General features: G+C 41.3%; 1 protein-coding gene across 9 annotated transcripts in view; it reads right to left on the bottom strand.

Annotated features, from left to right (window-relative positions):
• ARHGEF3 (Rho guanine nucleotide exchange factor 3) overlaps positions 1–14,559 on the bottom strand; it is a 135,152-nt gene that overhangs the window by 28,022 nt on the left and 92,571 nt on the right. The window contains exon 1 of one of the 9 annotated variants that reach the window (XM_048490315.1): positions 12,995–13,259. The exons of 7 other annotated variants lie outside the window; for them this stretch is intronic. In XM_048490315.1, coding sequence (XP_048346272.1) covers positions 12,995–13,090 — 96 coding nt within the window. In that variant the 5' untranslated portion in view covers positions 13,091–13,259. Of the gene's footprint in view, positions 1–12,994; positions 13,260–14,559 lie in introns of those variants that run through there. One more of the 9 variants, XM_048490318.1, reaches the window with a different exon arrangement.

Genomic DNA, 14,559 nt, shown 5'->3' with positions numbered 1-14,559 from the left:
ACTGGGATATGTGATATCCTGTCATTATCTTAAAACAAGCAGATTAGAAGGGTGCTAACTAGATCTCATTTCATCATCCCTTTCTCCAGTCTCTGTGCATAGTCATAGGGCTGATAACTTACACATAGGCAAGCTGAAAGCAGCAGTGACAATTTTCACTATTGTTAGCATTTAGTTTTTTCCTCTTTATTTCAGTATAAATGAAACTTTTTGTGCGTCGTACCCCTGGACTGTTCAACAACGAGAATCTGTATTCAGATGATTTCTTTATTATGAAACACCATCAAGGTAAAGTGTTTAGACTTCTATTGCCAGAACTAAAGTTTAAGCACCAAAACACTTTCCATTATACTCCACATCATGCCCTTCCACGTCACACAACACCATCCCCTGAATACCAGTTCCCAAGGGAAGGTTGGGCCACCCACAGTCCCACTGTCCAGAGACAGCACGGCCTTCACTTAGGTAGGTCAAAACAACACACACTCCCCAGTGCTGGGGACATGAACAGCAAGCAGGTGTCTAATAAGCAGATTAGGCTTTGCCTGGGAAACTAAATTAAAGCAAAAGCAGACAGGAGGGAGTAGAGAAAGAGGATCCCACATCCCATCTGAAAGACATGGCAGGATCAAACCAGAATCAGTTCATGACAGTGTGCACCTTCACTATAGAGAAAAGGGTGGGGTTCAGATTCCTGACAAACACATAGTGACCTAAGGATAACCTTAGATAATTAACAAGAGGATATGGCTAAAACACCGTGACAGACAGTGCTGATAATTCAAGCTGTTTACTTAGTACACTGGGTTAATCTAAAAAGCAACAATGCACTGGAAAGATCACAGATATTAGGGGTCCAGAAAACCAAAGCTAAATATCATTATTAAAAGTACCTTGTAATTATATAAAGTCAACTTTTTAAATTTCTAAGCATGGAAGTTTGGACAATACCTGAAATACAGTTTAAAATGCATTGTCTTAATTTAAATAACTTCAAGAATTACTGTCATAAATTCTGGTACACTAAGAAATGGTAATTTTGTACAGTGTAAGCTTCTGATGTCTTAACTATAGAGGTAAAAGAACTTACCTGAAGAGGTAAGAGCAGAACTACTCCACAAATTAATACAACATTACACATTCTATGAAATATTTCCAATACATTCAAAATCCTATCCAATAGCATAAAATGGTCTATCTGAAAATTCAGAACTTCAAAATATCAGGAAAGTATCACCCCCTAAAGTATTAAAAACATTCACTACACAAAGCCAATAAATTTCCGGCATGTTTCACAATTGGAAGACCTAAAAATGTGTTGCTCTTTAAAAATACGAAATAATGGGATTGTGTGTAATCAGTTCATGGATCATATGCTTCAAAGCACAGACTTTCCAATGTCTTAAATGAAAGGTCATGTATACTGTGTAAATGGATGCCTTCTAAGGAGATTTTACTGAAAATATTAATTCCAGTATGAACCAGAGCTTTTCTTCTTTTTATTACAGCTTTTCAATGCCAGTCGTTTCACTGATGGAAACCTGTTCATCATTACAGTGAAATAAAGGTATTTACATGCAACACACAATATTTCAGTGCTTGGAAGAACACCACTAATTGTTTTCTTTATTACAAAGTCACTAATTCTTGCTCTCTTGAAATTTTTTTTGACTGATGAGTCAGGCAACTAATCTTCTTGATGTAGGCTTATAAAAAAAACCCAAGCATTTTATGTCATATTAGGAGTGCTTTTTATGCAAACTTGATAACAAAGACCTATTAATTCACAAGCTAATGACCACAGCACCTCAAAACACAAACCACCATATTCATCATAAGCAGCATAAAGTTTTAAAAGCATACTGACAAAATGCGAGGAAAAACTAATACCATATGCATCAAACTGACTGAAATAAATTTTGCTATGATTTTCCTGCAGCCAGAGAAATACAGATATGTAGCTGATTGGCTCAAGGTTTCTATTACCTGAAAAAATGCACAAATAGTAAGATAATTTTCTCTTATTCTTGAAGCAGGAAATTAGAACAACATCCTGGGAAATTAGAACAACATCCTTTCAAAGCAGGGATTATAAATTTCTAGGACATAGGAAACAAGCTCTTCTTCCATCATGAGCAGCTGTACAAGTTTGCACAAGCCACACAGAACTAAGTCTTTACCCAGGGTCTCCATCTTGGTAGTGCAGCACTGGACAATGAAGAGAAGTTCCTATTCTGAGAGCTAAGGGAATGCTGGATGTTTAAGGGCTGTAACTTCAGGTTTTACTAGCCTGTCATACCAATAACATTGCTAAAATAAGTACAGAGTCTAGGGTGAAAGGAATGTGTCTTCACCTTCTTTGTATTCTTGTTCAATCTGATATTTGAACAAACCATATACAGTTTTTATTATTGTTTATTAAACTTCCTTATATTTTGAATACAGGGAGTCTGATCTCTGAAACACAGCGTGCCTATTCTGTCTTGCTCTTAAAACATAGTAATGGGGAGAGGTAGCAGGTAAGTTCACCATCCTTTGACCATAGCTTGAAATTGTGATAGCTTGTATGAACTAAACAGGAAATTAGGCAACTACGTGAAGCTTTTAAATGTCACCCTAAGTATGAAATTCTGGATATGCAAATGCATCCAGTAGAAAATACTCTGATTTGCTGGTAGCAGCAGTTCATATCAGTTCAGTTTTGATACCATCCAGGAGTAAGGGAAAATGGCAGCACTGCTGAGTGGAGATGACTTGGGGTGGCTGTAGGGTTTCCCAACCTACCAGCAACCTAAAGAAACAGGGCTTGCCAAGTCTATAACACCAGTCTGCTCACCACTGACACCCAGAACCTTTAAACTAATCCATAGGGAGATCTGATCAAAGAGTTTATTTTAAATCCTATCCTTCCTCCAGGGAGTTCAGGACAGAATGCACAATTCTATCTTCTAAATAACCCCATGGGACAGGTTAGGCTAAGAGAGAAAAAGTACCTGCCCAAGGTTGGATAGTGATGGTTTTAACCCAGGCTCCACCATCATAGTCCAACTTTTAACAATTACATCATGGTGGCTCTAACGGAATCTGCCTGCATCTCATCTCAAGGGTGCATTCAACTGCACAGGTGATTTGGTGGCCCTCATTAAGTCCATCAGTTTAATGGCCTCAATGGACAAGGAAAAACTATCTATTTTCATGTATAGGATATTATTTAGTTCCTGAGCTGGACACATGCAGTCAAAACTGCAACAACCAAGCAGGTATAATGCAGGCATAAAGCTATTCAGCAAGGTGGTGTGGTTGAGACAGATTTTGCCAAGAAACACTGAGGTGATCCAGTCAGGAGTTCTACTTGTATGTAAACTAAGGAGGTTCAAACAAGATAAATTTGCCAGGCAACTGTCTCCATATCAAAGATTTCAACATGCCTAGTTTGGGCTACTTTGGATGAAAGAACAGCTCCTGAACCTCTCACCTGTTACTCCAAACCCACAATGGTCTATTTGTCACAATTCACATGCCCATTAAAAAATCAAGAACTCACACAGCTTCTCAAACAACATGGACTGCTGTCCCAGGATACCAACCCCCATTGTTTGAAGGAAGCTTTTTTGAGGCAGGGGATATCTTGGCATTGGCTATAGAAGATACAGCATTGCCTGTAGCTTTAAAAAATGCCCTCAGTGTCTATTGTAGCTAACTACAACAGTATTGCTAGCTTTTGAGCAATACTGATTTCAGTCATTAAAAGGGAAGGGGGTAAGCCCGCTGCCATGACTTTTTGGTCTTTGAAGGAAGACTTCTCAGGGCCAGGTCTGGCAGAACCCACCAGATGATGACTCACTAGCAGGCTACTTGCATGACTCATCCAGTCCTGGCTACTTGTTACTGTTCAAGAGTCACCATCTCACAAAAGTCAGTGTGGTGTACTGATTAGAGTTTCAGACTAGGACTGAATCACTAAGTTCAAATCACCACTCTGTTGGAAGTTCTGTTGGTGACCACAAACCAGTCACACACTCTCAGCGTTACTTATTGTGAGGATAAAATGGAAGGGAGAATAGCATAAGTTCTTGGGGTTCCACTGGGAAGAAAAGAGGAGTATAAATGAAGTAAATAGACAATAAAAATAGCTTAAAGTGGGGCAAAGTATGTTGGTGGCTGGGTGTGAAAGAGAGAAGGAGGCAGGGAAAGGTTGGGTCTGCAAGAACAGAAATAGTGTATGGAACGGGATACAGGGGAAAGTAAGGTACTCCCCCCAAATCCTTGCAGGTTCCCACTGTACAACAGGACCAGACTTTTTCCAGGCTGCCATAAGGAAGAATCATCATCTGTGATTACTTAAATCTGGAGGCTGGAGCCATGAAAGGGCAAGAAAGACCTTTCCACAATCCTGAGAAAATAGTGAATCTTAAAATAATACATTGAGGAATTAAAACACGCCAAAAGAATAGATGTAGTGCAAGTACCATGAATGTCCTCTGCAGTGGCCATTGTGGAGGCTGCTAGGCAGCCACAACAGTATTACCTGCTTTCTAGCCTTGGTTTCTGTCAGTAAAAGACGGGGAAGTAGGCAAGGCCTTTGCAACGGCTGTTTTGGCCTTTAAGGGAAGACTCATCAGGACCAGGCCTGGCAGCAACTACTACCTGACTTGCTATCACACAACATTCATGACTCATCTAGGCCTAGCTGTTTACTACTGTTCAATGGCAGCCATACTAGAGAAGCTAGTGTGGTACAGTTTCATATTAAGATGTGGGAGACGAATTCAAATCCACACTGCCACAGAAGCTTGATGGATAACCAAAGGTCACCAATCACATTGTCTTAGCCTAACAGACCTCACAGGCTTGTTGCAAGGATAAAATAGAGGACAAGGAAAAAATGAGGCTGTTTTGTGTCTCCTCTGTGGAGAAAATAAAACAGTGGCCACTACAATGTTTACATTTATAAGGGTTTTTTAAAAATATGTAATGTACCTAATGCAATGAACCTTAATGAAGTTATATAAAAGTCTGAAATATTTGGCACACAAGGCTCTTTTTCAGGGGAATCTAAAGGTCAGGTTAATAAAGTATCATAACTTGAAAGTGGGGATTAGTGGAGAACAGTGGGGAACAGAACAACAGGGATTAGGAACTGTGATAGTTATATACAAGAAATATTTGTTAATTCAAGATGTATATGAAATGGTTCTCCAACAAGTGTTGATACTTTCATTAAGTACTGAGATTGATTTCTCTTGGCAGTCACTGCTTTGTTTCACAAACATAAGTTTCTTCAAACAGTAGTTTTTAAGTTGGAGGAGTCAGGAATATACACACAATTTCCCATTTTTCTTCTTTAAACTGGTTTGGGATTAGTCTTCACTAAAGCTATTTCCTGTTAAACATGTAGGCATCTGCTTCTCAACACTAAAGCTCTTTCCCTTCATAACTGGTTATGAAACCTTCTGGATCCTAAACCAAAGTATCTTCTCTCACTCCAAAGGAGAATCCTTTACAGACAGCTTGCAGCTCACTCTGCTATCTCCAATTCTGTGCATTAACAACCCTCCTGCCACTTTCTGTTCCCCACTGTCAGTTTTTCTAATTGCTCTCCTTAGAATTCCACTCGAACACCCTGTCAGTCAAGGGTTCTATGAGCACTACAACTCTTCAGAATGCTGCTGTCCATCACAAAATACAAATACAACTGAAGATGGGGGGAAGACAAATGAATGGGTGGGTGGGTGGGTTGGTGAAAAGAAGACAAAGGAACAGGGAAAGGTGGGGAGAGGAAATGGGGAAGATACAGAGGAAACAGTGGGGAAAACAGAGGAAAATGAGGTATCCCTATGAATCCTTGCAGGTCCCCCCACTTGTACGATACTACCCTTGTAACATGAAAAGATGGCTACTGCTCTGATGTCAGAAAAAATCAGGACCGGTTCAAATGTATGAACTCAGTAAAATATATGAACATTAACTTAATTGCTAATAGCCATGTTTTGTAAAAACAGCAGAATATGCACACACAATTATTGCTTCTTCCTCTTCTCCATTTTTTCAGGCAATGGAGTCAGTGTGAAAAAAAATGTGTTTTCCTTCCTTATCTGGAGATGATCTAATGCTTCCCAGGCTGCTTAACAAAGTAGTTCAAACTATTATTTTTCATCAAAGTATCCTGAAGGGTCAAGAATCAAAAGCTCAATATATCCTGCCTGCTTGCTCTCACTAGCTCTATCTCTGCCCAGCCTCCCACTGTGTGCTTCCTGCAATCTCTTGCTGCTTACTGCTTGGTTACTGCTTCCAGCTTTCTCCTTATTTACAGCTGCCAAAGACAATGAGACAAAGATTCCCAGTTCAGGGTTTTAGCATCCTCACAGGTCCTCAGTGAAAATGACAGATATATCTGCTTAAAGTTATCTTTGCTAAGGCCGTTTCCGCATGGCAGCGGAAACGGCTGGGTCGGCGCTTCTCGCGCCGACCCGAAGACGCTGGGACAGTCCGCACAGACGGTCCCGGGAAGAGGCGGGCAGCCGGCGCCGCGGAGCGCCGGCGCCCGTGTAACCTCTAACTGTGGGTTCTGTGGGGCAGTACTTGGAATGAGTTGCAACAACAATTTTTAAACAACAAAATGGTTTACTTTTCTTTACAATTAACACTTTTAAAACATCAACATTTAACGTTACAATTCAAGGTCCTGTTCAGGTTGCATTTCAAGTCCTTCTATTTACAGTCTACTGATATTGCCAAGTCCAAACTCTTCTTTGCAAGTTGGCTGGCTCCTGAAGACTCCAAGGGCTTGATGAACAGGTTGCAACATGATGAAGGTTTCCAGGAGAACTCTCACCCATTAAAACCACAAAAGAAACCCTTAACAAGGTGTTAAGGGCTTATAGAAATCAAGGTCCGAGTCTGGTACCCTTGTCTTCTGCAAAGAGCTCTTTCAGCCTTTCTGCTGCTCTGAGTCTCCACCCCCTTACTGGGTCAACCCATTCTGGGCCAATCCATTCTGGGCATGGGGGTTACACCCGCACGACCCGGCTTGTCCCTGGGCCTCCGGCGTGTCGCCGAGGCCTGGGGACATGCCCCCCTGGCCCTGCGCGCCTGCTCGAGCGGCGCAGGGCAGGGGGGCGTGTCCCCAGGCCTCAGCGATGCAGCGGAGGCCCAGGGACAAGGTGAGTGCCAGGTCGGGGAGGCGCCGTGAAGCCGCTGTCGTTCGCTCGGCAGCGGCTTCACGGCAGCGTATTCCAAAAAGAACGCTTCTTAGCGTTCTCGGAATACGCCGGCTGCGGGCCAGCCGGGCGGCGCGGGGGCGGCACGGCTGCGCTGCAGCTGCGCCGCCCGTGCGAATGGCAGCCTGGAGACGGCGTTTTTACCGTCTCCAGGCCGTCATTTTCCGCCCTTGCAAAAACGGCCTAAGTCTGTATTATTTGAAGAATTTAGAAATAGCTGATGGGCACTCTCACTGAAATATTGTGTTAACCATGGTTAACAAGAGAGGTTGAGGAAATTATCAGAAAAAAGAAAATGTCTTTTAGAAAATGGAAGTCCAGTTTGGCTGATGAAGAATATGAGGGAACACAAATGGTGGCAAAAGAGAAGCAAGTTAGCTGTAAGGGAGGCAAAAAAGGATTATGAGGAACGCATGGCTATGAACATCAAGACCAGCAACAAACAGTTCTTCAAGTACATCAAAAGCAGGAAGCCAGCAAGGGAAGCGGTAGGCCCGTTAGATGACAAAGGAGCAAAGGGTGTGCTAAAAGATGGCAGGGAGATTGCAGAGAAGCTGAATGAATTCTTTGCATCTGTCTTCACCCAAGAGGAGGTGAGGAACATTCCTGCACCTGAACCAAGCTTCTTAGGAGGCGAATCCGAGGAACTAGCGAAGATAGTGGTAGACAAGGAAGAAGTTCTGGCAGCCATTGATAAACTAAATGTTACCAAATCCCCTGGCCCAGATTGCATTCACCCAAGAGTTCTTAAAGAGCTCAAGCATGAAATTGCTGATCTTCTCACTTTAATATGCAACTTATCCCTGAAATCAGGCTCCATCCCTGAAGACTGGAAGATGGCCAATGTCACACCAATCTTTAAGAAAGGATCTAGGGGGGACCCAGGAAATTACAGGCCAGTCAGTTTGACATCTGTAAATTAGTAGAATCTATCATTAAAGATAAAATTATAAGACATGTAGAAAAGCAAGACCTGCTGAGAAAGAGTCAGCATGGCTTTTGCAGAGGCAAATCCTGTCTTACAAACTTACTAGAGTTCTTTGAGGGTGTAAACAGGCATGTGGACAGGGGTGACCGGTGGACATTGTCTACTTGGATTTCCAAAAGGCTTTTGACAAAGTTCCTCACCAGAGACTGTTGAGAAAACTCAGCAATGAAGGAATAAGAGGGGAAGTCCTGCTATGGATTAAAAACTGGTTGAGAAACAGGAAACAAAGAGTGGGTGTAAATGGGAAGTTCTCACAATGGAGAGATGTCGAGTGGTGTCCCCCAAGGATCCGTATTGGGACCAGTGCTCTTTAACCTATTCATAAATGACCTGGAAGTAGGGGTGGGTAGCGTGGTGGCCAAGTTTGCAGATGATACCAAATTATGTAGGGTGGTGAGAACCACAAAGGATTACACAGAGCTCCAAGCGGACCTTGATAAATTAGGTGAGTGGGCTCAGAAATGGCAAATGCAGTTCAATGTAGCAAAATGTAAAGTGATGCACATAGGGGCAAAAAATCCAAACTTCACATACTGCGCTACAGGGGTCAGTGCTATCAGTCACAGACCAGGAAAGGGATTTAAGTCTTAGTTGATAGTTCCATGTGGGAATGTCAACTCAATGCATGGCAGCTGTGAAAAGGCAAACTCTATGCTGGGGATCATTAGAAAAGGAATTGATAATAAAACTGCAAAGATTGTCATGCCCTTATATAAAACAGTGGTGCGACCGCACTTGGAGTACTGTGTCCAGTTCTGGTCGCCGCATCTCAAAAAGGATATTGAGGAGACAGAAAAAGTGCAGAGAAGGGCAACAAGGATGATTGAGGGACTGGAGCACCTTCCCTATGAGGAGAGGCTGCAGCATTTGGGACTCTTTAGTTTGGAGAGGAGGCTGAGGGGATATGATTGAAGTCTACAAAATTATGCATGGGGTAGGAAATGTTGACAGAGAGAAATTTTTCTCTCTTTCTCACAATACTAGAACCAGGGGGCATTCATTGAAAATGCTGGGGGGAAGAATTAGGACTAATAAAAGGAAACACTTCTTCACGCAACGTGTGATTGGTGTTTGGAATATGCTGCCGCAGGAGGTGGTGATGGCCACTAACCTGGATAGCTTTAAAAGGGGCTTGGACAGATTTATGGAGGAGAAGTCGATTTATGGCTACCAATCTTGATCCTCTTTGATCTGAGATTGCAAATGCCTTAACAGACCAGGTGATCGGGAGCAACAGCCGCAGAAGGCCATTGCGTTCACATCCTACATGTGAGCTCCCAAAGGCACCTGGTGGGCCACTGCGAGTAGCAGAGAGCTGGACTAGATGGACTTTGGTCTGATCCAGCTGGCTTGTTCTTATGTTCTTATGTCTTAGGAAACAGGAGTCAAAATCCAATTTAGCAAATAGATTACTTTAAGCAAGTTACTACTTTTTAGTCTCAGTTTTCCAGCTATAAAATCTCCTGAAGACAAAGCAGGTTGTAAAACTCACTGCAGCAGCACAAAATACAGCTCTTCATAGTGGGTCAGCTATACATGTTTTACAGTTTTGATCGTAGCATGCACATTGGAATTGGTATTCCCAGTGGTGGCTCCTACCTTGTAGTCAGCTTGTCTGAGAAGGTCAGGAAAGTGTCCACCCTTATTATGCATAATGTGCAAAAGAGTAATGTTCAAAAGGACATTTGTTAAAAAGAGTTTAGAGCCACAGTAGAATAGAACATGCCATGAGGGCACCTTTAAAATGGAATAGGTTGCCGTCCACAACAATTATTAGTGTAGGCATCACCTGCTTTCTGTAGTGTTGTTTGCATTGTTCTAATTCTGTAATTCTACTTCTATTACACTGTTCCTTGGTTGTTTAATGCTGCCTGATAACATTGTTTATATAATGTAATCTACTCTCAGGAAGAACGGTGGGTTATAAATATAGTAAATACATTTGTTCAGAAGAAGCAGTAACGCTATGAGTCTTATGATGCAAGCGATTTTTGTAGAGGAGAGACCATTAAGAACCTACAGTGGGTATTCAGACTCCTATTTCATATCCCAGCTATATTTGGGAGGAGGGGGAATGACAACTAAAGTTTCTATTCCGGTTTAGAACTAATTATCACAGTAGCCCTGAGTCTTCATTGACCAATTGATAAGTAATGGACAAGAGAGGAGAGTTGCCTCACTGTGAGGCAAAAAGCCTATTCCGTTTTCCTAACTCTGTCAGCACTTCCTATCACCCAGTACTATAAAACATAGTGAAATGGTGAACAAAGAAGGACCACAAGTAGTTCCCATGTGGTGAATTTAATTAATGTAGGGAATTTTGCATTGTTTTCTTGTTTCTTCCAGTGTTCCAGGATATTCATTCTTAATCCTGTAAATCCCATTCCCTCCACACTGTTCCATAGTCAGAGATGGGACAGGTGATGTGTGTGCATTCCCCTACAGATATACTCATGGCAATCACACCAAATGTATAAATGCCTATTATAGCAATAGAAGCAAATGCTAGCTGTTTCAGCGTACAATACAAGTTCAGCAAACAATGCCATAACCATTTGGACAGGAACCACAGCAAGATGCAAAAAGGAATATGTACAGCCAGTTCCACAATACTGATTCTAAGTCTGTACAAAGATATCCTCCCCCATTTTAAAAACACTGGTCATTACTACCATCTCGCTATGAAATTTCCAGAACTGTTAACAAAATCATTTCTCAGAACTCCTCTGAATATCTGATGTTCATTTCTCATACAAAGAGGCAAAACGTGAAATATGTGACAAAGATCCCTGCGGAAGGGAGCGCTGCAAATACTAATAATAGTGAAAGATATTACATCTTACTGTTGATTTTCCTTTTGAACAAATGAAATTTTAAAATATTAACTTTTAATTAATGATGCATTAATTAATTGAATGCCTTTAACAACAAAGTTGTTTCTTTCTTAAATATATTGAAAATAGAAGGTGAACTTTAAATGATTCTTTTGTGAAATTAATTTCTGGCAAGGAAAATTTCTGGCAAGGAAACTTTATCCCGTTTACTTGCTTCTCAAAGCACAAGATAAACATTGTCTTTGTTGTTTGCAAAAGGTTTACTGGTCAGAATATTTTTATGTTTTTATTTATCTTTACCTGTATCTTTTTTCTTTTAAGTACTTCATGAAAAAAATTAAAAATAAGTGACGTCAGACCCAACCTCTGTAGAGCAGCATGTCAGGTGACTAAGGATCCTTATTGAGGACATCAATTATGAGATCTTCTGTTGTCCTACTTTACACTTAAAAACAATCATTGGGCACCGCAGCCAGACAGGGCAGCCCTGAAGGAAGGCCAGTTCAGCATCTTCCTTGACCTACTGCCTCACTGCAAAGCTGTTATTTGTTCTATGGGAGAACAGTCAAGTGCTATAAAGGTTTTTCCCAGTGACACAGAAAGTTTTGAGTAAAGCAATTTAGATCCAGAAAATGATTCCAAAAAGATCTGCTTGACTTGGGCCACTGCTCTAGTGCATTTTTCATTCCCCAGTAGCTGGTTTGAAATACAAACAAAATAATCAGGATGCCAGATGACAAACCACCCATATCATGTCAATTTTGATTCTCAGAGATTCTCTGAAGTCATCCCAATCAATTTGGCAAGCTAAAAACATTACCACAGAACCGGAGACATGTAGCTTCTACTCAAAAAGAAAATGCTCCTAACTTCAAAAAGTCTGTGGTCATTCACAACTACGATTTACAGCACCTCAGTATTTGCTGCCACTGCTCAGAAACTTTCCCACCATCATCCTGCTACGTCCTTCCAAATGCCACCATCAAAAAAAATTTCAGTCTTCCTTGCACTACGGGTCACGCTAAGATTGTGAAAAGTGAGAAATGCATGGCAACTGGAGCAAATACATTGACCTTGTGACAACAGGGGCACTAAGAGCCACAGGAATCTGAACTATCATGGGCTGGGTGGTTACTGTATATGTCTATAGAGCTGTTCAAAAAAGCCAGAAAGGCTTTTTGAAAGCCCTGCAACATGACGCTTTTAGCTCAGAGGAGCGCAAGGAAGGTTTTCCTACTATGCAGGAGTACTCTTCAGTGTGTTTGGATAAGCAGTCAATTCATATATCTCAAGTTCCAAACTTATGAGATGCAAATTGACTGCTTATCCAAACACACTGAAGAGTACTCCTGCTGAACAAATTATAATATTTAATACTATATCATCAGTAGTTAAGCAACCATCTGGCAAATAGATAAAAAGCTCCCAAAAATCTGTAGCAACTGAAAAGCAGTACCCTTTAACAATGATCTAGCTAGCTGATGTTTGATCAGCTAGTACTTCAATCCTCAATATTAAATTGTAAAGCTACCACTACAGTCAAAAATAAATAGGCCTTTTGCAACTACTTTGTTTACTTACATGCCAATCCTTGTGGAAAAAACAGGGTGGTGAAGCAATGAGAAATATGTTAATTTATTACTTTAAGCAGCACTCAAACCCACTTGACTCCCATAATTAGCATTCCCTTAGTGACAGCACACTTGGTTTACAATCACTATGAAACTAAATTTCAATGAATTAAGTGATACCTGGTTGCTTTGTCTTTAAGCTATCGAATCATGCAGCTCAGAGTTCTTGATATTAGTTGGATTAGCTGAGGTTAGATTTTGCTTTTGTTATATTTATTAGCAAGTCCCTGTTTACAGAACATTTATCCATGCCCAGAGAAAACCAATCAACCCCAACAAATGCAGATTCTTTAGAAAAATTGTACTGAAATAGTACCATACCTCTGTCTCTCTGGTTGATATGCTCGTAGTCTGTACTTCCAAGCCACAGTTTGCTCTCTTGACAGTGAGATAAAATGGATAATCCTTTGCCACCATTGTGGCTGAAGGAGTAGCAGTCTTGGAGATCACAGTGGATTCTGTTGGTGCACAAAATGTGAAGGAAAAGCCAAGTCTTTCCTCTGCAGCCTATCCAGTCTTCACCAGCTGGGGAAGCAAGCTGTTCTTCTCCTACTGCGCTAGACTTCTGACAGCATGATCAAAAGCAATTCTCCAGCTCCACTGAACAGGGAAGCAGACAGCCTCTTGAGTGTGTCGAACAAGTATAACCAAACACTGCTCATTACTGAAGTCCGCCCACTCACACAGAATGGGGAGGAGAATGGGTAAGATACTTGTGCTGATTTGCACTGAGCACAGAAAAATCACTGAAAACTCATTTAGAAGCTAATAAAGCACCTGAGTACAGGTAATATTTTTAAGAGTCTTCCCCTTTACAAAAATTGATACTAAGGGCAATATCCTTTCTTTTAAAAAAATCATAATTCTTCTTTACAAAAAAACCTGATATGTGATTGCTGGCTCCTTGTCATCAAAATTATAGTATATACTTAACCTTATCATATAACCTGGGGTTTCTTAACAGTTCAGGTGGCATTCTTTTTTATTCAGGACTCTTTGCAGCTGATAGCAGGACAATTGTTGATATGCACAGCGCACTCTTGATTCTCAAAAATACATATCTCACAGAGGCGTACTGGGCCATACTAAGCCCAGTGAGCACTCTGCGTTTTCCACACACACCCCTCCCAACACACACACTTACCTTAGTTTAGCCTGAATGTGCAGGCTGGAAAAGCGGCCTGTTCATTTGAGGCTGAAAATGGCCTGGTGGGAACTATACTTCCCAGGAAACCTGGGGGCTTGCTTCAGCCTGAAAGTGCAGGCTGGAAAAAATTACCTGTTCTTTTGAGGCTGAAAATGGCCTGGTGGGAACTACACTTCCTAGGAGACCTTGGGGCTTGCAAGGTCTCCTGGGAAGTGTAGTTCCCACCAGACCATTTTCAGTCTCAAAAGAACAGGCTGCTTTTCCAGCCTGCACTTTCAGGCTGAACTAAGGTAAGTGTGGGAAGGCAATATTCCGCCCCTCAGGCGTGCGCCTGGTGAAATGTGCACCCCTCCTGCCCCCTGGTAGCTCTGCCTCTTATATAACATAATAATGCAGCAGCTACGAAAGGTGCATACTGGCATTTATCACTAGAATAAATACATAGTAAACATACTATGTATTCACTATGTATAATATACATAACATCACAATTTAGAAATACATTTTCCTTCCCACCCTCTTGTTTTTAACATAGAGCTTCATTAAGTATTCTGGAGAACTCAAACATTTGTGCAGTTCTGTGATATTTTGATTGATCCATTAAAGAGGGTGGGTAGTTGGGGGCATTTTCTGTAGACCTTCCTAAAAACTCTATAGAATGTGACCTTTTCATCATAAGAGAATAGCCATATACGTTCTACTTGCACATGCATATTGGCTAGTCACACTAATTATGGAC

Source organism: Sphaerodactylus townsendi, linkage group LG03 (assembly GCF_021028975.2).
Source record: "Sphaerodactylus townsendi isolate TG3544 linkage group LG03, MPM_Stown_v2.3, whole genome shotgun sequence".
Classification (NCBI taxonomy): Eukaryota; Metazoa; Chordata; class Lepidosauria; order Squamata; family Sphaerodactylidae; genus Sphaerodactylus; species Sphaerodactylus townsendi.
This window is presented reverse-complemented; position numbering and strand designations above follow the sequence as displayed.